We start from the raw sequence: 24,798 nt of genomic DNA, 5'->3' as shown, positions 1-24,798 counted from the left end.
TCCTAACTGACTTGCCTAGTTAAATAAAGGTAAAATAAAAAATAAAATAAATACCCATATTATTTGAAATCAAAGGGTCCCTGATTATGATATTTTAACAAATCTGGGTAAGGCGAGCCATGTTTCTTCACACATTAGCATATTATGCTACCTACTTTGGACTGCTATCGCATATCAAATCAAAAATCAAATCAAATTTTATTTGCCACATGCGCCGAATAAAACAGGTGTAGACATTACAGTGAAATGCCTACTTCAAGCCCTTAACCAACAATGCAGTTTTTTTTTTTTTTTTTAAAGAAAAAGAAAAAAGTGTTAAGTAAAAAATATAAAAGCAAATAACTAAAGAGCAGCAGTCAAGTAAAATAACAGTAGGGAGGCAATATACAGAGGGGTACCGGTACAGAGTCAATGTGCGGGGGCACCGGCTAGTCGAGGTAATTGAGGTAATATGTACATGTGGGTAGAGTTAAAGTGACTATGCATAAATAATAAACAGAGTAGCAGCAGCGTAAAAGAGGGGGATGGGGTGGGGTGGGGGGGGCAGTGCAAATAGTCCGGGTAGCCATGATTAGCTGTTCAGGAGTCTTATGGCTTGGGGGTAGAAGCTGTTGAGAAGCCTTTTGGACCTAGACTTGGCGCTCTGGTACCGCTTGCCGTGCAGTAGCAGAGAGAACAGTCTATTACATTTACATTTAAGTCATTTAGCAGAAGCTCTTATCCAGAGCGACTTACAAATTGGTGCATTCAACTTGACTAGGGTGGCTGGAGTCTTTGACAATTTTTAGGGCCTTCCTCTGACACCGCCTGGTATAGAGGTCTTGGATGGCAGGAAGCTTGGCCCCAGTGATGTACTGGGCCGTACGCACTACCCTCTGTAGTACCTTGCGGTCGGAGGCCGAGCAGTTGCCATACCAGGCGGTGATGCAACCAGTCAGGATGCTTTCGATGGTGCAGCTGTATAACTTTTTGAGGATCTGAGGACACATGCGAAATCTTTTCAGTCTCCTGAGGGGGAATAGGCTTTGTTGTGCCTTCTTCACAACTGTCTTGGTGTGTTTGGACCATGATAGTTTGTTGGTGATGTGGACACCAAGAAACTTGAAGCTCTCAAACTGTTCCACCACAGCCACCCTCCTGGATTTACAAGATCATTTGCACTATTCTAAGGTTTATAATATGTTATGTGTCTCTACGTAGGACATTTCAACAGAAAATGTATGTTATTTAGTCAGAATAATCATGAGCGAATGCATTATACCTGCAGGCTAAAGTTTTATCGATAATTCCAATCCTACCCAAAACACTAGTAGTCTCCATATTTCGCTCTGAAACGCAGTGGCCTTGAGCGCATCCATACAGGACTCCATACATTGTCTGTGGTAATGATTTAATACAGATATATTCTAGGCACATTGTGATAGAGACCTCTGTACCAGGGATGAGAGTTGTTTACACCACAGCTTCTTATAATACATTTGTTCATAAAAGTGCTTTTTTCATTCTCAAAGCTGCTATATATTTCTATCTCTCTCCTCCTCGTCAACATTCTATCTCTTCGCTCTTTAATGTTCTCTCTCCATATTTGGGGTCAGGTATGAAGGCCACAGCTTTTGGAGCAAAGGACAACAAAGGAGCTCTGTGGAGGGTCATTGTGAAGTAGCTGAGTTCAAATTGTTTTTTTTTGCTGAATATATAGTGCAGTCATAGATCTTGCGCTTATATCTCAAAGCATTCTGAGTCCTAGTGTTTGAATAGCTGTGTGTGTGTGTGTGTGTGTGTGTGTGTGTGTGTCTGTGTTTCTGCGTGCATGCATGCATGCACATCTCAATGTGTGTGTCTCAATGTGAGTGTGTTTACCTTTTGTGGATCTAGTGTTTAAAATGATATTGGTTAATAACCAAAGCTCTGTGTTCTCTTGCCACATATGATTGGTGCATTTTATGCCATAGCTCGGAACTCTTGGTAACTGGTCCTGTTTATAACCAACAAAGACAACAGTGATTGGTTCAAAGAGCAGACCCAATTGTGAGCTTTCGTGACACTAGCGACACTTCAACTTTGACCCTAGATTTGATGAGAAAAAGGGGCAGCATGGACCCTCTTTGGTGGGAGAGGGGGCTGTGTGGTTGGCGGTCATTCAAGCAATCCACTGCTAGGCTGTTGTTTTCTGTTGGAACAGGGCTATGTTTTATTCTTTGGACCTACTGACCTCCAGTGGTAAAATGTAGATGCACACCTCTCCTTATTTATGGATAAGGAAGCTCATTTAGGGCTATGCACGGCTGAATGGGTAGACTACTTGACATTATTCAGCCAATTTGTGATAGCTATCAGTAGGCCTACCTGTTTCTGATAAATTTTCATTATCCTTCAGCCTCACTCTTCACATGTTTTTAAAGAAACTAATATTTTACAGCACCCATATTAAAAATAAGAGGAGATATGTAAAGAAGAAATTTAAACCACTTGTCACAAGGACCTATAACTTTTCATAACTTCATTTCTTTCAGGTATTCCGGAGGACAATCGGTGTAACCCAGGGAGAAGTTAGCGCTTTTAGTGAGGCACGCTTCCCGGAAGCTGGAATTCAGTACAGGAAAAATGGCGACTCTGTCAGTGTGCCAGCCGCAGCTCGGAGGTTTCAGTTTCGAAAATTGCAAGAGGTAAGGATTCAGTGAGATTACAAAAAGAGAGGCGCATGTCCACGTGTTTAGTGACTTTTAGATTTGGAAATAATTTAGAAATGTATTCTCTGTGTTGAGTTATTTGATGTCGGGCCGCTCCGTCCTCTTCACGGCCTGCTTGAATGACTCAGACATTTCTCAACGCTATTTTTCTAGAGTAAGTGATAAATGAAAGAATAGCGGAAAAAATGTTACAAAATGATTTCGTAGGCTGCGACAATTTACACGTGGTGATGAATACTCCGTTTTCAAACTCCCAGAAGTAAACCTGACAAAGTTAGCCACAGTTTGAGTATTAGCTAGGCTAGCTATCGAGCCAATAATAGTAGCCAGCCAGTATTATTAACCTGCAAGCGGAAAACGATACATACCGTAGTTAGTTGGCTAAATTAGCCAACTTGCTAGCTAGCTACAAGTTGTTTAAGTCACAACCGTGTTACATTTATAAATGAAAATACATATTGACTTGTAAGATTTTTGGTGTCAAGTTTGACATCCATCTAATTTCCCGTTGACTTGGCTTGCACTCAACCCGCCGCATCGCTGCCCGCCTATGATACAGCATATTTTAGTTAGAACCCTATCAATTTACCTGGCCAGATCGTTATCTAAGATTGTTGTGTGCAATGGTTGTAGAATATTATGGATTAGCTACATTTTATATCGAATTGGCTACCATTTGAACACATTCGTGTTAAATGTGACAAGATCAAATTGTATTTGTCACATACACGTGTTTAGCAGATGTTATTGCGGGTGTAGCGAAATGCTTCTGCTTCTAGCTCCGACAGTAAAGTAATATCTAACAAGTAATATGTAACAATTTCACAACATATACCCAATACACACAAATCTAGTAAGGAATGGAATTTAAGAATATATACATATATGGACAAGCAATGACAGCGGCATGGACTAAGAAACAGTAGAGTATTATAGAATAAAATACAGTATATACATATGAGATGAGTAGTACAAGATATGTAAACAGTATTAAAGTGACTAGTGTTCCATTTCAATAGGCAGCAGCAGCCTCTAATGCATAGTCATCAAGGGCCCATGAAGTACTGAAGTCATGTGTCAATGACTTTCTAGCATGCACAGTTTCTGACCATGTTTCTGTTGTTTTAGGAATGCAGTCTTGGAAGCTGAAGTTACCAAATTAGGATGCAACATACCCGCTGCCCGGAAAACAGGCACCACAATCTGTGGGGTTGTTTTTAAGGTAAGGATAACTGTTTGCCTATTTATTTCACCTCTGCCATAGTGATGAACTTAAGCTACTTTCCTGAAGTAGCTTAAGGTCAGGCTGAGCGCTCTATAATTCCACCATTCCTTCCATTATCCTGTAGGTGGTTAAGTTTGATTTAATATATAAAACTCCACATTTTGACTTGAGAGCTATCAAACATTGAGCAAGAAATGCATGCAATATGGCTACATTCACTCATTTAAAAAAGCTACTTGATTGAACTTGTTTTTCTCCGTCCCTGTAGGATGGGCTAGTTCTTGGTGCTGACACCAGGGCCACAGAGGGCATGATTGTGGCAGATAAGAACTGCTCCAAGATCCACTACATCTCCCCTAACATCTAGTAAGGGGCCCCTTTTCCCATATTTTTTTTTCATGTTTTAAGATTAGAGTTGTGTGAGTTAGGGCTGGGCAATATGGCCAAAATATCATGAGATATTTTTCACATTATTGACAGTATTTTACGTTTTTCAATAATAAAAGTTCTAAATGTGTTTTGAGTAGTTCATAAAGCACATTTAGACCCTAGGGTGGCAACATATACATTATAAGTGATTTCAATGGGGTTTTCTCCATTCTGATTGTTTTATACTGTTTCATTCTAACTCCAAACAAAAATAGTCTGCATTTTCATCAATTTTGGCACTTTTATTATAATTTCCACACTGTGCTACGCAGGGCTGCATGATATGGGCAAACATCTAGGCCTAGTTAATTGGATAACTGTTGGAATCATGGAAATAAAATGATTATTCTAATTCTATAGTTGGAATATCGTGGGCAGCACCTTGAATACATTGTTTGAAATAACAAAGAACGAATGAATACAGTAAGCCAGGGAGGAATTATTGACAGGTTAGGAACCAAAGTGTTGGTCAGTGTTTCCAGGTGACCCTAATTAGATGTTACATTACATGTTTTCTTACCTCATGTAGCTAGCTTGCTAACATATTCATGCTTTGCCTATTCTTCTCTGATTTTATAAAATACCGTTGCACAAACAACATGCTTATCTATGCCTACACCAGCACAGGTACCAGGCTGTATTAGTTAGCTAGCTACGTTTGCTCTGACTCTTATTACATTTAGCAAGCTAGCTAGCCAGCTAACTAGCGATAAGCATTAGTGGCTAACACAATTTATTTTAGCAACAACTTGCTAAGAATACACAAACTAGCAGACAGTAGTTTGCAGACAGTGGAAAGCAGCATGTCACCAACATCTTGTTGCATCTATCTGACCATGCAGAGTGAACGGCAAGAAAGTGCTCTTGTCTCTGGTTGAGCAACTGCTCTCTCCTTGAGTGACAGGGGGCGGGGCTTGGTGTGGTTAGCGGCATGCAGCAGGAGGAAGGAGAAAGATGACTAAGGTAGCAAACGGAGTAAACTACAAAAACGGACATTACACCCGCCGGAGATGCAGGTCACATTTAACAAGCCAGACATTGATATACTGTTATAGAAGGTAAAGTTAAAAACCCAAACCAGTCCATGCAGCAGTACCAGTGTATATAGTAAAATAGGGTATACCGCCCAGCCCTAGGGTGAATGTCCTGACAGGGTTGTGATGTACTACTGTGTAACAGGAATTCTGTTTGGTTAATGGGAATGACATCTCTATTGTGTATCGTGGTGTTTCAGTGAACACTGGTCGAAACACATCCTGCCTTTTTAGTCTTTAGCCTACATCAGAGGCGTCACGTGATTTAAAATCAGTATTTATTTAAAGTGTAGGTTCATAAATGCATGTCAACTCCGTAATCCTAACCTCCACTCTGTTCCGTGTCTGTCCAGTTGCTGTGGAGCGGGCACGGCAGCAGACACTGAGATGACCACCCAGATCATCTCCTCTAACCTGGAGCTGCACTCCCTCTCCACGAGCCGGCTGCCCCGCGTGGCCACTGCCAACCGCATGCTCAAGCAGATGCTCTTCAGGTATGCCACCCATCCAGCCCCCCCCCCCCCCCCCCGAGTGTCTGCAGGTTTTTGCTCCTCCCTAGTACTTGATTGATTAAGGTCACTAATTAATAAGGAACTCCCCTCACCTGGTTGTCTAGATCTTAATTGAAAGGAAAAACCAAGGCCCTCCATGGAATACGTTTGACAGCCCTGTGGGGTGCCGTGTGTCAATATGTTGTGTAAAGGAGTCAATAGAATAGAAGGAACAGTTCATTGATTGTTGCATTCGCAGATACCAGGGTCACATTGGCGCTGCCCTGGTGCTAGGTGGAGTGGACTGCAACGGTCCCCATCTCTACAGCATCTACCCCCATGGCTCCACTGACAAGCTTCCCTACGTCACCATGGGTGAGTCTGCCACCTAACTCATTTACTTACCGTGTTCTTTCTTATTTTTTTTTCTATTTTTTTTGCGGGGTGGGTATTTTACCCCCTTTTTCTCCCCAATTTCGTGGTATCCAATTGGTAGTAGTTACAGTCCCTGTCCCATCGCTGCAACCCCCGTACGGACACGGGAGAGGCGAAGGTCGAGAGTCGTGCGTCCTCTGAAACACAACCCAACCGAGCCGCACTGCTTCACCCGGAAGCCAGCCGCACCAATGTGTCGGAGGAAACACCGTACACCTGGCGACCGAGTCAGCGTGCACTGCGCCCGGCCCGCCACAGGGGTCGCTATAGCGTGATTGGACAAGGACAGCCCTGCCGGCCAAACCCTCCCCAACCCTGGACGACGCTGGGCCAATTGTGAGCCGCCCCATGGGTCTCCCGGTCGCGGCCGGCTACGACAGAGCCTGGATTCGAACCAGGATCTCTAGTGGCACAGCTAGCACTGCGATGCAGTGCCTTAGACCACTGCGCCACTCGGGAGGCACTTCTTTCTTTCTTTTGATACTGCCATGCGCCACTAGAGGACGCTGCTGTTTGCACTCAACTCTCCTTTTTCTGAAGCTGTTATTCTCAAAGTCAAACCACATTACAAGTCTACAGACGTGCTCAATCCTGTCAGACGAGTTTAGTGTCAAGTGACTTTTGAGAGAAAATGTGAGTTTGGTTGGCCAGGAAGATTTGTCGAAACCCTCACGAGTACAGACCTTGTTTCTATCGCAAAACCAAGACTAAGCAGGAATCCCATCCATGCACATCTACAAACTTCCTACTCTACCCTGGTCCATCTTTTCTGGCTCCATTCAGCTTTACCACTTTAATTTGAATGAAAATGTGCATTTCCATAGAGGCTCCTAGCTAAATATGCTAACGAGCGCAAATGAGAGAGAAAGTAATTACAAAGGCAGGCAGTCCAGCTCATAACATTATACATATATACACTACCAGTCAAAAGTTTGGACACACCTACTCATTCAAGGGTTTTTCTTTTTACAATTTTTTACATTGTAGGATAATAGTGACGACATCAAAACTATGAAATAACACATATGGAATCATGTAGTAACCAAAGTGTTAAACAAATCAAAATGTTATTTGAGATTCTTCAAATAGCCACCCTTTGCCTTGATGACAGCTTTGCACACTCTTGGTATTCTCTCAACCAGCTTCATGAGGTAGTCACCTGGAATGCATTTCAATTAACAGGTGTGCCTTCTTAAAAGTTAATTTGTGGAAATAGTTTCCTTCTTAATGCGTTTGAGCCAGTTGTGTTGTGACAAGGTGTATACAGAAGATAGCCCTATTTGATAAAAGACAAAGGCCATAATATGGCAAGAACAGCTCAAATAAGCAAAGATAAACAACAGTCCATCATTACTTTAAGACATGAAGGTCAGTCAATACTGAAAATTCCAAGAACTTTGAAAGTTTCTTCAAGTGCAGTCACAAAAACCATCAAGCGCTATGATGAATCTTGCTCTCATGAGGATCGCCACAGGAATGGAAGACCCAGAGTTACCTCTGCTGCAGAGGATAAGTTCATTAGTTACCAGCCTCAGAAATTGCTGCCCAAATAAATGCTTCAGAGTTCAAGTAACAGACACATCTCAACATCAGCTGTTCAGAGGGGACTGTGTGAATCAGGCCTTCATGGTCAAATTGCTGCAAAGAAACCACTACTAAAGGACACCAACAAGAAGAAGATACTTGCTTGGGCTAAGAAACACGAGCAATGGACATTAGACCAGTGGAAATGTGTCCTTTGGTCTGGAGTCCAAATTGGAGATTTTTGGTTCAAACCGCTGTGTCTTGGTGAGATGCGGTGTGGGTGAATGTATGATCTCTGCATGTGTATTTCCCACCGTAAAGCATGGAGGAGGAGGTGTTACGATGTGGGGGTGCTTTGCTGGTGACACTGTCTGAGATTTATTTAGAAATCAAGGCACACTTAACTAGCATGGCTACCACAGCATTCTGCATCGATATCCCATCTGCATCCCATCTGGTTTGGGCTTAGTGGGACTATCATTTGTTTTTCAACAGGACAATGACCCAACACACCTCCAGGCTGTGTAAGGGCTATTTTACCAAGAAGGAGAGGGATGGAGTGCTGCATCAGATGACCTGGCCTCCACAATCCCCCTACCTCAACCCAATTGAGATGGTTTGGGATGAGTCGGATGGCAGAGTGAAGGAAAAGCAGCCAAGTGCACAGCATATGTGGGAACTCCTTCAAGACTGTTGGAAAAGCATTCCAGGTGAAGCTGGTTGAGAGAATGCCAAGAGTGTGTAAAGCTGTCATCAAGGCAAAGGGTGGCTATTTGAAGAATCTCAAATATAAAATATATTTTGATTTTGTTTAAATTTTTTTAGTTACTACATGATTCCATATGTGTTTCATAGTTTTGATGTCTTCATGATTACTCTACAATGTAAAAAAAAATAGTAAAAATAAAGAAAAACCCTTGAATGAGTAGGCGTGTCCAAACTTTTGACTGGTACTGTAGGTAGGAGCTGCCGAATGTCATTTTTGGTGAGTTTGGACATTTTACAAGCGAATGTGAATGGGAGACATTGTGCAAATGAAGAGTACTGGCTCTGGAGCAGCATGTGTTCACGCTGTGTTTGTGTGGAGTCTGGCGTCACCAGGGCAACAGGCCTGCCTGGTCTGTTCGGAGAAAATGGGGGAGGAGCGGACTGGCTGAGAACTGAGAGGAGAAAAAATGCAAGGAAATCAAAAGAGAACTCATCCAAAGGGCTTTGACTTCTCAAACACGGCAGAAAGCCAACACGATATGATGCCCAGTCACCTTATTAATTCAGCCACTTACTTAGATAACTAGCAAGTTAAACTTAGGGGTCGCGTTAATGCAGAATTATTCGTTTTACATGCAGGAAAAAATATATAAAACGCATAAGAAAAGTATGTGGACACCCCTTCAAATTAGTGGATTCGGCTATTTCAGCCACACCCGTTATTGACAGGTGTATAAAATCGAGCACACAGCCATGCAATCTCCATAGACAAACACGGGCAGTAGAATGGCCCTTGCTGAAGAGCTCAGTGATTTTCAATGTGGCACCGTCATAGGATGGCACCTTTCCTTCAAGTCAGTTTGTCGAATTTCTGCCCTGCTAGAGCTGCCCCGGTCAACTGTACATGCTGTTATTGTGACGTGGAAATGTCTAGGAGCAACAACGGCTCAGGCCACACAAGCTCACAGAACGGGACCGCCGAGTGCTGAAGCATGTAGCTTGTAAAAATCTTCTGAGTTCCAAGCTGCCTCCGGAAGCAACGTCAGCACAATAAATGTTAGTCCGGGAGCTTCATGAAATGGGGTTTCTATGGCCGAGCAGCCGCACACAAGCCTAAGATCACCATGCTCAATGCCAAGCATCGGCTGGAGTGGTGTAAAGCTTGTCGCCATTGGACTATGGAGCAGTGGAAACGCGTTCTCTGGAGTGATGAATCACGCTTCACCATCTGGCAGTCCGACGGGCGAATCTGGGTTTGGCGGATGTCAGGAGAACGCTACATGCCTGAATGCATAGTGCCAACTGTAAAGTTTGGTGGAGGAGGAATAATGGTCTGGGGCTGTTTTCCTTGGTTCGGGATAGGCCCCTTAGTTTCAGTGAAGGGAAGTCTTAACTCTACAGCATACAATGACATTCTAGACAATTATGTGCTTCCAACTTTGTGGTCCTTTCCTGTTTCAGCATGACAATGCCCCCGTGCACAAAGCGAGGTCCATACAGAAATGGTTTGTTGATCGGTGTGGAAGAACTTGACTGGCCTGCACAGAGCCCTGACCTCAACCCCATCAAACACCTTTGGGATGAATTGGAACGGCGACTGCGAGCCAGGCCTAATCGCGCAACATCAGTGCCCGACCTCACTAATGATCTTGTTGCTGAATGGAAACCCCCACAGCAATGTTCCAACATCTAGTGGAAAGTCTTCCCAGAAGAGTGGAGGCTGTTATAGCAGCAAAGGGAGGACCAACTCCATATTAATGCCCATGATTTTGGAATGAGATGTTCGACGAGCAGGTTTCCACATACTTTTGGCCATGTAGTGTATCTTGCTGTGTTTTGTAAACTCAGATCTAAAATGCTTCTTATTGTAATTTCTGCTCGTTATCAGACACATTTTGTGCTTCAGCTGCAATTCTCCACTCAGAATGCCCATTGGTGAATTCTCATCTATCACCAGACAGAGCTCTGACTGATGTGTACTTACTTTTCTCCGGCACATTTCTTGGTGTAGCCAGCCTATTTTTCTCTGGTAAAATGCAAGATTAACTTGAAGTAAAACATGAGGAAATGTAGCTGGCTACATTCTTTTTATGATAAACTGAAATATGATGGTCTTGCATAGTTTTAGCAGAAAATACCTTGCTTTTTCATCGTAAGCTCATTTAACTTACTTGAGGAGCTGCCAGCCTAATAGCGTTGCGCTTCTGTTGTCATCTGATGAAAATGAAGCTATTTTCTGCCGACTGTGGCACTAATGTATTTTCTGTGAAGGAAAACTATAGTTGCAGGTCCCTGATCACTCTATTGAAGAGAAAAAAAACTGCCGTTCAATATAAAACGTGACCCCTGTCAATACACAGCTGGACTCACCTGCTCCCACTTTCTCCAGCTGTACTATTTACAAACATGTGACTGACTCAACTGTTCTGGGGAACTACGGTAAGCTTCATAATGTGACGGGTGAAACGAAGAACGCAATCTGCTTTATCTTCTAACAAATTACACAAGTTGACTGCAGGTATTTACTTAAAGTAGCTACAAATATTGATGTATTGAAACTTCAAAGAAATAGGTTCAACGGTATTGAAAAATCGTCTTGTGGCTATTTATATACAGTATACCGTCCAAGCCTACTACAAATAGCTTTTTTGTTTGGGAGAATGCTGTTTCATGTACGAACTGGTGTTTCTTGGTTTGTGGGCATTTTTAAACAAGATTATCTCCTCTTCATATTAGACTCAGAATACTGTTATTTCTCTACTGAGTTACATGGAAGCGGAGGGTAATTTGGCTGAATATTCAGCCACATGAATAATAGAAGAAGCCTGTGTTTTTAAATCCAGTCACTGATAAAAGTGAGGTTACATACACCACACACGCTTAGTGCCTCTCCAAGAAACTCTTTCTCCGGCGCCTACTCAGGAGGAGCGAGGCCGTCACTTGAAAGGCTGTTGTGCTGACAAAGGACCTATGGGAGTTTTTCCACTCCACCTTTCCAGCCAACGCTGCGAGATTGTCTGCTTTGTCAGGAAAATTTTAGAGAACGTGGGGACTAGCTACATAGGAAAGTCTCTTCTTTTGCTCCCACTCCTTATATTGTTCTTTAACTGTTTTTTCATTTAATCAATGGCTTTTTTGTGCATTTTGTCCCTTCCTACTCTACATACAAATATCAACCTCTTAACCCCTCTGTTTTTCTCCCTCATTTATACCAACCCCTCCCCTTCTCCACCTATTTTTATTTTTTATTTTTGTCATTTAGCAGACGCTCTTATCCAGAGCGACTTACAGGAGCAGTTAGGGTTAAGTGCCTTGCTCAATGGGCACATCGACAGATTTTTCACCTAGTCGGCTCTGGGATTAGAACCAGCAACCTTTCGGTTACTGACACAACGCTCTTAACCACTAAGCTACCAGCCGCCCTACCTTCGCTCTCTCTACTATATTTTTGTCTCGTTCCCCCTCTCCGGCCCGGCTCATCCATATTCATGTATCAGTATGTGGCATGTCAGCAAGCCGAGGCCTCATAGCAGGGAGTCCCACCAGGAGCTCATGTCTGCCCCTTCTAGAGAGTGAAACATGAGAAATTATCAACGGCCTCCTGACACCCCTCCCCCCAGTGACTGATGAGCCAGGGTAACTAGTAGAGCCCAGTGACTGATGAGCCAGGGTAACCAGTAGAGCCCAGTGACTGATGAGCCAGGGTAACTAGTAGAGCCCAGTGACTGATGAGCCATGGTAACCAGGGTAACTAGTAGAGCCCAGTGACTGATGAGCCAGGGTAACCAGGTTAACTAGTATAGCTCAGTGACTGATGAGCTAGGGTAACTAGTAGAGCCCAGTGACTGATGAGCCAGGGTAACTAGTAGAGCCCAGTGACTGATGAGCCATGGTAACCAGGGTAACTAGTAGAGCCCAGTGACTGATGAGCCAGGGTAACCAGGTTAACTAGTATAGCTCAGTGACTGACTGAGCCAGGGTAACCAGTAGAGCCCAGTGACTGATGAGCCAGGGTAACCAGGGTAACTAGTAGAGCCAGTGACTGATGAGCCAGGGTAACCAGGTTAACTAGTATAGCTCAGTGACTGATGAGCTAGGGTAACCAGTATAGCCCAGTGACTGAGCCAGGGTAACCAGGGCAACTAGTATAGCCCAGTGACTGAGCCAGGGTAACCAGGGCAACTAGTATAGCCCAGTGACTGAGCCAGGGTAACCAGGGCAACTAGTATAGCCCAGTGACTGAGCCAGGGTAACTAGTATAGCCCAGTGACTGATGAGCCAGGGTAACCAGGGTAACTAGTATAGCCCAGTGACTGAGCTAGGGTAACCAGTAGAGCCCAGTGACTGATGAGCCAGGGTAACCAGGGCAACTAGTATAGCCCAGTGACTGAGCCAGGGTAACTAGTATAGCCCAGTGACTGAGCCAGGGTAACTAGTAGAGCCAGTGACTGATGAGCCAGGGTAACCAGGTTAACTAGTATAGCTCAGTGACTGATGAGCCCGGGTAACCAGTAGAGCCCAGTGAATGATGAGCCAGGGTAACCAGTAGAGCCCAGTGACTGATGAGCCAGGGTAACCAGTAGAGCCCAGTGAATGATGAGCCCGGGTAACCAGTAGAGTCCAGTGACTGATGAGCCCGGGTAACCAGTAGAGTCCAGTGACTGATGAGCCCGGGTAACCAGTAGAGTCCAGTGACTGATGAGCCCGGGTAACCAGTAGAGCCCAGTGACTGATGAGCCAGGGTAACCAGTAGAGCCCAGTGACTGATGAGCCCGGGTAACCAGTAGAGCCCAGTGACTGATGAGCCAGGGTAACCAGTAGAGCCCAGTGACTGATGAGCCAGGGTAACCAGTAGAGCCCAGTGAATGATGAGCCAGGGTAACCATTGTAACCAGAGTCATGTTCAGTAAGCACGAAGCGGAAGGAAACTCTCTGAACCAGAGTGTTACAGGGAGGTGCCATCGGGACTTGTCCAATAAGAAATGGTAATTTGTGTTTTCTGTTGCCATAACAAACTCGAGACAAGAATGCCTGTGTGCGCTTACTATGGCTCACAAAAAACATTCATGTTTGAGTGAAGACTTTGGATAAACCTTGTGTGAGGCTTTGGCCCAACAGCCATGCTATCAAGCATTTTGTTCCGCTTTTAAGTCGACCTCTTTACCTCTATCGTTCATGCCTAGTTCATGACTTATGAAGAACCATTAGATGGTGCACTGGTCTCCAGGCCTTTAAACTCCTCTTCACCTTCCACCGTACTGGCAAATCACAATGAAACTCAGCCTGTGCGACTCCTTAATGACTCCCCCGGCAACCTGGCTATAAAACACCAGACAGTGGCCACACACGGAGAGGAGGATGGCATGATGGATGCTGTGGGGTTAAGGAGAGGGGGGAGAAGGGATGGGTGAAAATGAGACTCTTCTGTTGTAAAAGAGACACAGCTGTAGAGAGTCCTAATGGCCAATCTCCACCAAAACAAAGGGATTTTTCAACTTCCTGCTTTTTGCTTCTTGCTTTTGTCACAGATAAGCACTTTCTTCAGCGGGCTAATTGCCCGACACGTCTGAGGCGCTTTAGAAAATAGACGCTGGAGACTCTACGTGCGTCGTTACATAGTTTTTTTTTATTTAAGAAGAGGGCGTTCGAAATGAACAAAGTCAGCTGAAACCTGACATTCAGTCATGGTTACCAGTAGGGAGTTTTGAGAGACCATTGTAAGCGTTTTTGAAAGTGGTGTTTTTCTAACTTTTGTTTTGTCCTCAACATTTTACTTTTCTTCTGCGACTGTCGTAAACCATTCGGCCCACGTCTTAGTCGCTGACCCTTAGTCTCGTCTTGGTCACTGGTGTAATTATTTTGGGTCGGATGGTTTAATTCTGGTCACTCCAACAGTCATTAACCATACCGTTTTTGTGTTTCTCTGTTCTCTCCCAGGTTCTGGCTCTCTGGCTGCCATGGCTGTGTTTGAGGACCGCTATAAGCAAGACATGGAGGTGAGTTGGACCTGACCCATCTGCCATTTTGTACATCCACCACACGCATCATCTTCATGTATCAACATGGAGGAAAACATGGCCGTATCTCGTCTGTATAATGAAAAATGTACTTACTTTCCCTCCTATTTTAAACCAAAATAATAGTCTAAACAAATCTGCAATTTGAAACAAGTCAACTATGCTTACAACAGCAGAAAATATAGACCTGCTTTACCTTAACCCCCACTGCATCATTGTGAAGCTTCTCTGTGGATTTGGAGAAGCCCTGGGTCAACGGTATGAATAGTCATGTTACGACCATATGAATCTAAGCCACTTTGTCCTGTTGGACTCCAGCGTTTAACTCTCCCTCCCATATGGTGCTGTTTGGATGTATGGCTCGGTCACTGACAGACCCTGTGTGTTAATGGTTAGAGAAGGGGCCACAGTTCTCTCAGTGGACTGCCATTAAACTTCTCCAAGCTTACAGACAGACTGCCTCCAAACCAATGGCCCAGTAAAAATTCCTCTGGTACACACACGCAAACACACACACATACACACAAATAATCATGCTCATACACATAGGGCTGTGATGGTCATGGAATGACCGATATGTGGTCACCCTAGTTATGAGGGTTATTTTCATGATTGTTTTCATCCATAATCGTTGGTTACATGACTATACAATTACCGTGCCAGCCCTACATACATACACAGTATCACGCAAACACATCCCTACGCTGTCGCGCAAACTATCACACAAGCATGTAATAATGCTACGTACACACACTAGGACATGATCACGCTCAAACACCTGCACACATCATGCAAACACACGGACAAACCCACACAGTATCTCTTTTATCCTCCGTCGCACACTGGTGTCCGTACACATCCTGCCTCTCTCTCGCTCTCTGATTCACCCAAAGAGGAAATGATGCATTTACCCTCTTAAGTGCCATCAAAGGCTTTGCTGAACATGGAAGCAGAAATATGCCACTGTCGTTTTTGCTATAAGCACATCTTCAGTTGGGTTGCAGAGGGCGAGTTATCGGAATGCTGCTGTGTTTTATGGGGGATAAACCTGAATAATGGAGACTTATCCTAGCCGGAGAGAGCAAAGCAGCAGACATCACGGGGGTCTCAACTCCCTCAACGGGTGTTAGCTAGCTACCTGTCCCGGAGCCACACCACCCCACAGCACCAATCCACTTGCAAATGAGCAGCACAATTGGTGCCAAGATAACGGAGGGAACCAGAAAAATAATAGAAAAACTGTAATGGGGGGGATTAGAGGAGTTGAGTGCAGCACAGTGGTTCCCCCTCTCTTTCGTGCCATTGAAGCAGGGCTTTCAGGTGATCAATTTGCAACGTTTCAATGGAGTAAACATGCTGATAATTAACATCCATTTGAAGACGGCGGAAGGCTGCTGTGGTTGTTGCTCTTGGCACATACTGTAGCAAATTCCCCAGATACGCCTGTCACAGAGCGACTTTACTGAATTAAAGGCAATAACGGGGACGTGGAGGGTTTAATTTGTATACCGCCCCAATAGATCCACAGACGATGCAATTGCCATCACACTGCACACTGCCCTATCCCATCTGGACAAGAGGAATACCTATGTAAGAATGCTGTTCATTGACTATAGCTCAGCATTCAACACCATAGTACCCTCCAAGCTCATCATTAAGCTCGAGGCCCTGGGTCTGAACCCCGCCCTGTGCAACTGGGTCCTGGACTTCCTGACGGGCCGCCCCCAGGTGGTGAAGGTAGGAAACAACATCTATAATAATAATAATAATAAAATAAATAATAATATGCCATTTAGCAGACGCTTTTATCCAAAGCGACTTACAGTCATGTGTGCATACATTTTTACGTATGGGTGGTCCCGGGGATCGAATCCACTACCCTGGCGTTACAAGCGCCATGCTCTACCAATTGAGCTACAGAGGACCAGTCATCTCCACTTCGCTGATCCTCAACACTGGGGCCCCACAAGGGTGCGTGCTCAGCCCCCTCCTGTACATTTTTACATTTTAGTCATTTAGCAGACGCTCTTATCCAGAGCGACTTACAGGAGCAATTAGGGTTAAGTGCTCGGGGATTAGAACCAGCGACCTTTCGGTACTGGCACAATGCTCTTAACCACTAAGCTACCTGCCGCCCATTTAACAGAAGCTCCCTGTTCACCCATGACTGCGTGGCCAAGCATCCCTCCAACTCAATCATCAAGTTTGCAGAGGACACAACAGTCGTAGGCTTGATTACCAACAATGACGAGACCGCCTACAGGGAGGAGGTGAGGGCTCTGGGAGTGTGGTGCAAGGAAAATAACCTCTCACTCAACATTAACAAAACAAAGGAGATGATCGTGGACTTCAGGAAACAGCAGAGGGAGCACCCCCCTATCCACATCGACGGGACCGCAGTGGAGAAGGTGGAAAGCTTCAAGTTCCTTGGCGTACACATCACCGACAAACTGAAATGGTCCACCCACGCAGACAGTGTGGTGAAGGCGCAACAGAGCCTCTTCAACCTCAGGAGGCTGAAGAAATTCGGCTTATTTTACCTTTATTTAACTAGGCAAGTCAGTTAGGAACAAATTCTTATTTACAATGACGGCCTACACCGGCCAAACCCGGACGACGCTGGGCCAATTGTGCGCCGCCCTATGGGACTCCCAATCACGGCCGGTTGTGATACAGTCTGGAATCGAACCAGGGGGTCTGTAGTGACGCCTCAAGCACCTAAAACCCTCACAAACCTTTACAGATGCACAATTGAGAGCATCCTGTCGGGCTGTATCACTGCCTGGTACGGCAACTGCACCGCCCACAACCGCATTACCGGGGGCAAACTACCCGCCCTCCAAGAGACATACAGCACCCGCTGTCATGAAGGCCAAGAAGATCATCAAGGACATCAACCACCCGAGCCACTGCTTGTTCACCCCGCTATCATCCAGAAGGCGAGGTCAGTACAGGTGCATCAAAGCTGGGACCGAGAGAATGGAAAACAGCTTCTATTTCAAGGCCATCAGACTGGTAAATAGCCATCACTAGCACATTAGAGGCTGCTGCTGCCTATTGAAATCACTGGCCACTTTAAGAAATGGAACACTAGTCACTTTAATAATGTTTACATATCTTGCACTACTCATCTCATATGTATATACTGCATTATATTCTATAATACTCTACTGTACCTTAGTCCATGCCGCTCTGTCGATATATATGTATATATTCTTAAATCCCATTCCTTACTAGTTTTGTGTGTATTGGGTATATGTTGTGAAATTGTTAGATATTACTGCACTGTCGGAGCTAGAAGCACAAGCATTTCGCTACACCCGCTATAACATCTGCTAAACACGTGTATGTGACAAATACAATTTGATTTGATTTAAAGGCAATAACGGGGACGTGGAGGGTTTTGTAGTAGTTATAATTGAAGGGTTCAGGTGTTTCTTATTGAGGGTGGAGATTGGGGTCATGGACTGCCTATCATTGGGGCAGTGGTCATCTAGTTTGAGTGCATGCACATACACCAAGAAAAGTGCTCTGCTGTCCCCCCCCTAGTGTACTCCCTCTCCTCATCTTCAACCCTTATATCACTCGCTCTCCTCTTCCCTCCTCTCCTCCCCTGTGTAGCAGGCTGGGGTTGAGGTGCTGTTCCTTCCTGTCATGGCCTGGTTCAGTTCTGTTCAACCCTCCTCCTCTGGGCCCCCAGAGAGCAGTAGAGTACAGGCCCTGGGCCTAGTAAGATGGATGACCAATAGCCAGAGTGCCACTCCACCAGTCTATCTGATTTATGAAGTGCCCCTCTTTGGGGCTGAGGAGGGTATATGAGACAGCGTGAAAGTGTCAGTCTCTTCTAGGCCTATACACTTCCCCAGAGTTGAGATATATATATATATATATATATATATATATATATATATATATATATATATATATATATATATATATATATATATATATATATATATATATATATATATATATACACACACACACACACAGTGGCTTGTGAAGGTATTCACCCCCCTTGGCATTTTTCCTATTTTGTTGCCTTACATCCTGGAATTTAAAATGGATTTTTTGGGGGGTTTGTATCATTTGATTTACACAACATGCCTACCACTTTGAAGATGCAAAATATTTTTTATTGTGAAACAAACAAGAAATAAGACAAAAAAACAGAACTTGAGCGTGCATAACTATTCACCCCCCCCAAAGTCAATACTTTGTAGAGCCACCTTTTGCAGCAATTTCAGCTGCAAGTCTCTTGGGGTATGTCTATAAGCTTGGTACATCTAGCCACTAGGAATATTGCCCATTCTTCAAGGAAAAACTTCTCCAGCTCCTTCAAGTTGGATAGGTTCCGCTGGTGTACAGCAATCTTTAAGTCATACCACAGATTCTCAATTGGATTGAGGTCTGGGCTTTGACTAGGCCATTCCAAGACATTTAAATGTTTCCCCTTAAACCACTCGAGTGTTGCTTTAGCAGTATGCTTAGTCATTGTCCTGCTGGAAGGTTAACCTCCGTCCCAGTCTCAAATCTCTGGAAGACTGAAACAGGTTTCCCTATAGAATTTCCCAGTATTTAGCGCCATCCATCATTCCTTCAATTCTGACCAGTTTCCCAGTCCCTGCCGATGGAAAAACATCCCCACAGCATGATGGGAGGTGTTGGGTTTGCGCCAGACATAGCGTTTTCCTTGATGGCCAAAAAACTCAATTTGAATCTCATCTGACCAGAGTACCTTCTTCCATATGTTTGGGGAGTCTCCCACATGCCTTTTTGCAAACACCAAACGTGTTTGCTTATTTTTTTCTTTAAGCAATGGCTTTTTTCTGGCCACTCTTCCGTAAAGCCCAGCTCTGTGGAGTGTACGGCTTAAATTGGTCCTATGGACCAGGGTTATCTTTGGTCTCTTTGTTGCCTCTGATTAATGCCCTCCTTGCCTGGTCCGTGAGTTTTGGTGGGCGGCCCTCTCTTGGCAGGTTTGTTGTGGTGCCATATTCTTTCAATTTTTTAATAATAGATTTAATGGTGCTCCGTGGGATGCTCAATGTTTCGGATATTCTTTTTATAACCTAACCCTGATCTGTACTTCTCTACAACTTTGTCCCTGACCTGTTTGGAGAGATCCTTGATCTTCATGGTGCTTGCTTGGTGGTGCTTAGTGGTGTTGCAGACTCTGGGGCCTTTCAGAACAGGTGTGTGTGTGTGTATATGTGTGTATGTATATATATATATATATATATATATACTGAGATCATGTGACACTTAAGATTGCACACAGGTGGACTTTAACTAATTATATGACTTCTGAGTGTAATTGGTTGCACCAGATCTTATTTTGGGTGCGTCATAGCAAAGGGGGTGAATACATATGCACGCACCACTGTTTATTTTTTAGAATTTTTTGAAACCAATTTGGACTATTTTGTGTATGTCCATTGCATAAAATAAAAATCCATTTAAATTATAGGTTGTAATGCAACAAAATAGGAAAAATGCCAAGGGGGATGAATACTTTTACAAGGCACTGTATATACTCTCTCTCGGACAAGAAACACTAACCCTGCTTATCCTTCCTCGACATCATGAATAGTTTTTGTTTGTTTTGTTGTAAATCTCTTACTGAGCCTAATGATCTTAGAGGTGAGTGATGTTGCAGGCTCAACTGGGGATCTGCTCCGACAACAGACATGCTTATCTGTTAACAGTCGTAACTGTGCCAGAAGGGGCTCCGTTGTGTGTTTGGTTAAACGCTAGGTGACATGGCAGTGTATTGACATGTCGCTAAAACAGATTTTGATGATGAACAGTAAAGAGCATCTGACTGACTTGTAGATTTTTTTATTCTGCGTTTTCTTGACCCCCCCCCCCCCCCCAGACCTGCTTTTATATCATTAGCAGCAAGTTCAAATGGCTCTAAAACAGAACAGACAGCTTGAACACGCACTGTTATTTTCCTCCCCTTCCTGCATCACCAAACGCAACACTCAACACGACTCCTAGTTATTACAAATGGAATATGACAAGAAGTTCGGGGAGGGGGAGTACCGGCTGCGTACCAATATGTAAAGGGGTGTCTGGTAAAGGGGTCTCCATGGGAAAGCGGTGTAGTAAACTGCTGCTTTTATTTGGCACGCGGCCCAATTAGAGATCAAGCCTGCACCCCACCCCCACTGCCACTCCCGAGGGTCGCCAATACCCTGAAGACGGCAGATGTTGAACACTGTCTTCTGTGGCATATTTAATATGGTTATGAAATATTGAGGTGTGTGTTGGTGCCGTGGGGAGGCTGTATTATAATGTGGGGCAGGAGGCAGCAGTTGTGTTGTTCACACACTGATTGCAGGGGAATACATGTCTCAAGTGTGCGTTTACGCACTTAAGTGTGCATTTTTATTTCACTCGAGTCTCACTTGAGATGGGTCTCTCAAACTGAGCTTTTCAGTTTACAGAAAGGATATTTCGGGTTGTCTCCTATACGGTACATAATAAACATGTTTGATTTGACTTAGCTAGATGGACCACTTCATATTCTTCTCAGGGTCAATGACATTTTAAGTCCAACCCAGAGCTGGCAGCCATGTTGAACGATATCATGATTATATGGCGTGAAAAAACTATTTAGTGAACTGAAATAAAATAATTAACAAACCAGTTTGAATAACTAAAACTATAGTGAAACTATCTGACTCCAAATTGAACTAAAACAAAAAAAACATTTTTTGGGTGACAGGAAGAGGCGATGGCTACTTTTCTCTGGTAGTTTTAGCAAGTTAAAGTGCAATATCAACTTAATGTAAAACATTAAATGGAGCTGGCTACATTCTTTCTATGGTAAACATAATATATCTGATGGCCATGCATCGTCTTTGCAATAAATACCTTGCACTTTCATTATAATCTAACTTACTGTGTGGCTGCTAGCCAAATAGCGTTGCACTTCTGTTGTCATCTAATAAAAACAATGCTATTTTTTTTATGCCGAATGTTTTGCATAAATGTATTTTGTGTGATGAAAAACTAGAGTTGCACGCCCCTGATCTATCCATTTGAAGCAAAAAAAACAACACTTACCTTTCAATATAAAATGCAGGTGAAATGGTTTAAGACGCAGCTTTTTTGATGGTCTTTGTCTCTCCTGTATCATAAATCATATTTTAGGGACTAGGGTGTCTCTCAGCCCCACAGCAGCTGCATGGATTAAGCGCTCTCCAGACTAGGCTGAATAATTGATGAAACTGTGGACATACGGACGCTTTGTAGAAACATGGCAATCTCATTCTCATGCACACCAGTACCACACACCTCTGCTTTAGTGTGGTTCACCCAGCGGCCAGGGACTGTGAGGTTTTGTGTAACTCGAGTGGTGCTGTTTAAAAAAACACAAGGTGTGTGTGGTACTGGTGTGCGTGAGAATGAGATTGCTATGTTTCTACAAAGCGTCCGTGTGTCCACGGTTTAATCAATTATTCAGCCTAGTCTGGAGAGCGCTTAATCCATGCAGCTGCTGTGGAGCTGAGAGACACCCTAGTCCCTAAAATATGCAAACCTAAACCAATCTCTTCCATACTAGATGAGACACAGGCTGTTGTTGAAGCTAGTGGATATTAGATACATCCCTACCGGGAACGCTTTGCCTGTTTAGGATGTCGGAATGATATAAATACATTTTGGCGGCTCCCATCTTGTTTAATCACTGTAGTCATTTCTCTCTGCAGGGTTATACTTCAAACCAAGTTAACCTTATTCAATCCTAGTGGAGGTAAAAACAATGGTGAAATTAGCATAAGATATATTGAACAACCGTGGAAATTGTAACTGTGAGTGTGGGATCGTAACTATGGTGTTCTTGTGGACAGCCTCCAAGCAATGTCTAAATATGGTTATTTAGCAGATATTTTTATACAAAACATAGTACATGAACAATATGTGTCCCATGAAGGCATACTCAGTCTTGCAACATCAGGTACCTTAACATAGTCAAACCGTTAAAAAAAAAAAGTTGTGTCAAACCAGAGGGATGGTGCTGGTCTTTAATGCTCCCGGAGCAGGGCTGAACTTTACCACTCAGACAACAGACACACCGCTTTTAGTCTTTAATTGTATTTATATATTTTTGTCAGAATGGGTCTCTAAACTCCTCACGCTCCCATTATATGCCAAGGTGAATTATGAAGCGCTCTTCCTCCCAGATATCAGATGAAGAGCGCTGAGGTGTCGATGTCCTCCACTGTGGAGAGTCTCTGGTAGAGCTCACCTGGGAGCACGGCTCCTCCTCCGTTAGCCATTGTGTTAAAACGCTCAGGCTGAGGAGGACCATTTATCTTGCATGATGTGACGGATGCATTTATCACAGGGCCTCGAGAGGGACGCTCGAAATTAGCATTTAGCTCCACAGTACTTCAGGAAGGCTCTACTGTTGTTAGCGGTGATGGCCAATAGAGGGAGCCCATGCTTTTCCCATGGTGTTTGTAGATGGGTGGGAATCCCCACTCATTACTTCTTGCTCAGCTTGAGTTGTCTTCTTTTATAAGAGGCAGCAGCTATAGCTTATTTGATCCAAACACGACCATGTGACAGACTTGTGCGGAAGGTTTCTATTTAGGGCTCCTCTATCCCTTCCATCTTGAGCAGTAGTGGAATAAGCATTGGATTAATTCACTCAATACATGAAGAGGTGATATTGATCATGTTTACAATAATGATTGTCATTTTCCCTCTCCTCAGGAGGAAGATGCCAAGCGGCTGGTTCGGGACGCCATCGCAGCCGGCATCTTCAACGACCTTGGCTCCGGCAGCAACATTGACCTGTGTGTCATCACCAAGGGCAGGGTGGACTACCTGAGGCCTCACGACATGGTCAACAAGAAGGGTGTCAGGTAAGGCCACCTACCCACCAACAGTCCCCACAATCTCCCATCAAGTCCCCATAATGCCCCATAATTTGTCTACATATTGTCATCAATTACTTGTCCTCATAATGTCCCTTCACTTGTCCCCTTAATGTACCGTCCGTGGTTCCCATGTCCAATCAGTGTTATTGGTCCCACTTGGTCACAGCAGTCTCACTCAATCTGGAGAGCAGTTGCTTGCTGACTGGATTGCCTCGTCAATACAAGCACAATAACAAATAACACAAACTTGTGCATGGTTTGAGTATTATTCCTTCCCAACCCCTTATTCACCCATGACAGAGAATGTTTTGCACCACAGCAGTGCATCGTTATTAATCATCCAATTTCTGAATGAGTTCTAATCATTTGTGGCCTTTTTAATCTGTTAAGAATGCTTTGAGTTGCATTGTTGGTAATAAATAATCTGTAATGGCGCGGCGAATGACATCCCTTTGGCCTGTTCTGTTTGAAGATGTGTGTATGAGCTAGAAGCCTTGCCCCACCAGTGAGTAATAAATACCTGGTTCTGTGTGGAGTGCACTAGACTTTAACCATAGCGTTTTGCCTCACCCACCTTTGAGTACTCTGTGTGACTACTAACCCACTTAACCCAGCAAGTTTGTGCTTCTCTTGCCCTCTGCTGCTTGTTTAATTTCACATAACTAATTTGCACGGTTGTTTTTTGTCGTAATCCCCAAAAAGCCCTGTGGCGCAGTGCTAGAAAAAATGTGTTCTCCAGAGTCACGTGACACATGGAAGCCATTTTTGTGTTTTACATTGCATTTTACATCCAAGAACTAGCTCCCAGAGGCTCATCAGACCAGTCTCTGCTGTATAAATTTTTTTTTTAGGAAACTAATTCCTTTATTTTTCCTATCAGAACCGGTAATTACAAGTACAAGCGAGGAACAACCGGAGTCCTGACGAAGGCCGTGACCAAATTGGATCTGGAGGTGGTACAGGAGACTGTACAGACTATGGATACCTCTTGAAGCCTCACTGTAACATTCTGATAATGTTTTTCCTGTTGTAACTTCCCAAATTCACCCTTACTTCCTTCAGTGGAGATGGCATGTTTTTCCATGGTTTACAATAAAGTTTGCATTGTTGAGGAGAGTCTTAAATGTCTAAGTGTTTTGTGAATATGCAGTCTCAAATAGTATGTAATTGCTTAGCTGGCTGGCTGTTTGAAAAAACACGTGAATTGTTATAATTTATTGAAGTTTGAGGGAACAATGGAGGAGAACAAGTCGGTCTGTTTTAGGAAATCTATTTTTTAGAACCAGGAAATATGAATTGTATCAGAATGTGTGCTGGTGAATTCATTGATCCCACTGCGTGAACTACCACC

General features: G+C 43.9%; 1 protein-coding gene across 1 annotated transcript; it reads left to right on the top strand.

Moving 5' to 3' along the window:
• Nucleotides 1-2,521: 2,521 nt before the first annotated feature.
• On the top strand, nucleotides 2,522-24,563 carry LOC311127874 (proteasome subunit beta type-7-like). The gene is made up of 8 exons (XM_084159774.1): nucleotides 2,522-2,666; nucleotides 3,819-3,912; nucleotides 4,184-4,281; nucleotides 5,732-5,872; nucleotides 6,129-6,244; nucleotides 14,474-14,532; nucleotides 23,281-23,432; nucleotides 24,328-24,563. Exons 1-8 carry the CDS (start codon nucleotides 2,605-2,607, stop codon nucleotides 24,437-24,439), a joined length of 834 nt encoding a protein of 277 aa, XP_084015900.1. The 5' UTR covers nucleotides 2,522-2,604; the 3' UTR covers nucleotides 24,440-24,563.
• Nucleotides 24,564-24,798: the final 235 nt, after the last annotated feature.

This window comes from Coregonus lavaretus (assembly GCF_964263955.1).
Source record: "Coregonus lavaretus genome assembly, chromosome: 4".
In the NCBI taxonomy this organism is placed as follows: domain Eukaryota; kingdom Metazoa; phylum Chordata; class Actinopteri; order Salmoniformes; family Salmonidae; genus Coregonus; species Coregonus lavaretus.
The sequence above is the reverse complement of the archived record's forward strand: the minus strand, read 5'-3'. Positions and strand labels throughout refer to the sequence as shown.

Coding starts and splice junctions, on each gene's coding strand:
- LOC311127874 (XM_084159774.1), top strand. CDS start 2,605: ATGGCGACTCTGTCAGTGTGCCAGCCGCAGCTCGGAGGTTTCAGTTTC. Junction 3,913..4,183: donor TCTGTGGGGTTGTTTTTAAG/GTAAGGATAACT, acceptor CCGTCCCTGTAG/GATGGGCTAGTTCTTGGTGC. Junction 6,245..14,473: donor GCTTCCCTACGTCACCATGG/GTGAGTCTGCCA, acceptor GTTCTCTCCCAG/GTTCTGGCTCTCTGGCTGCC.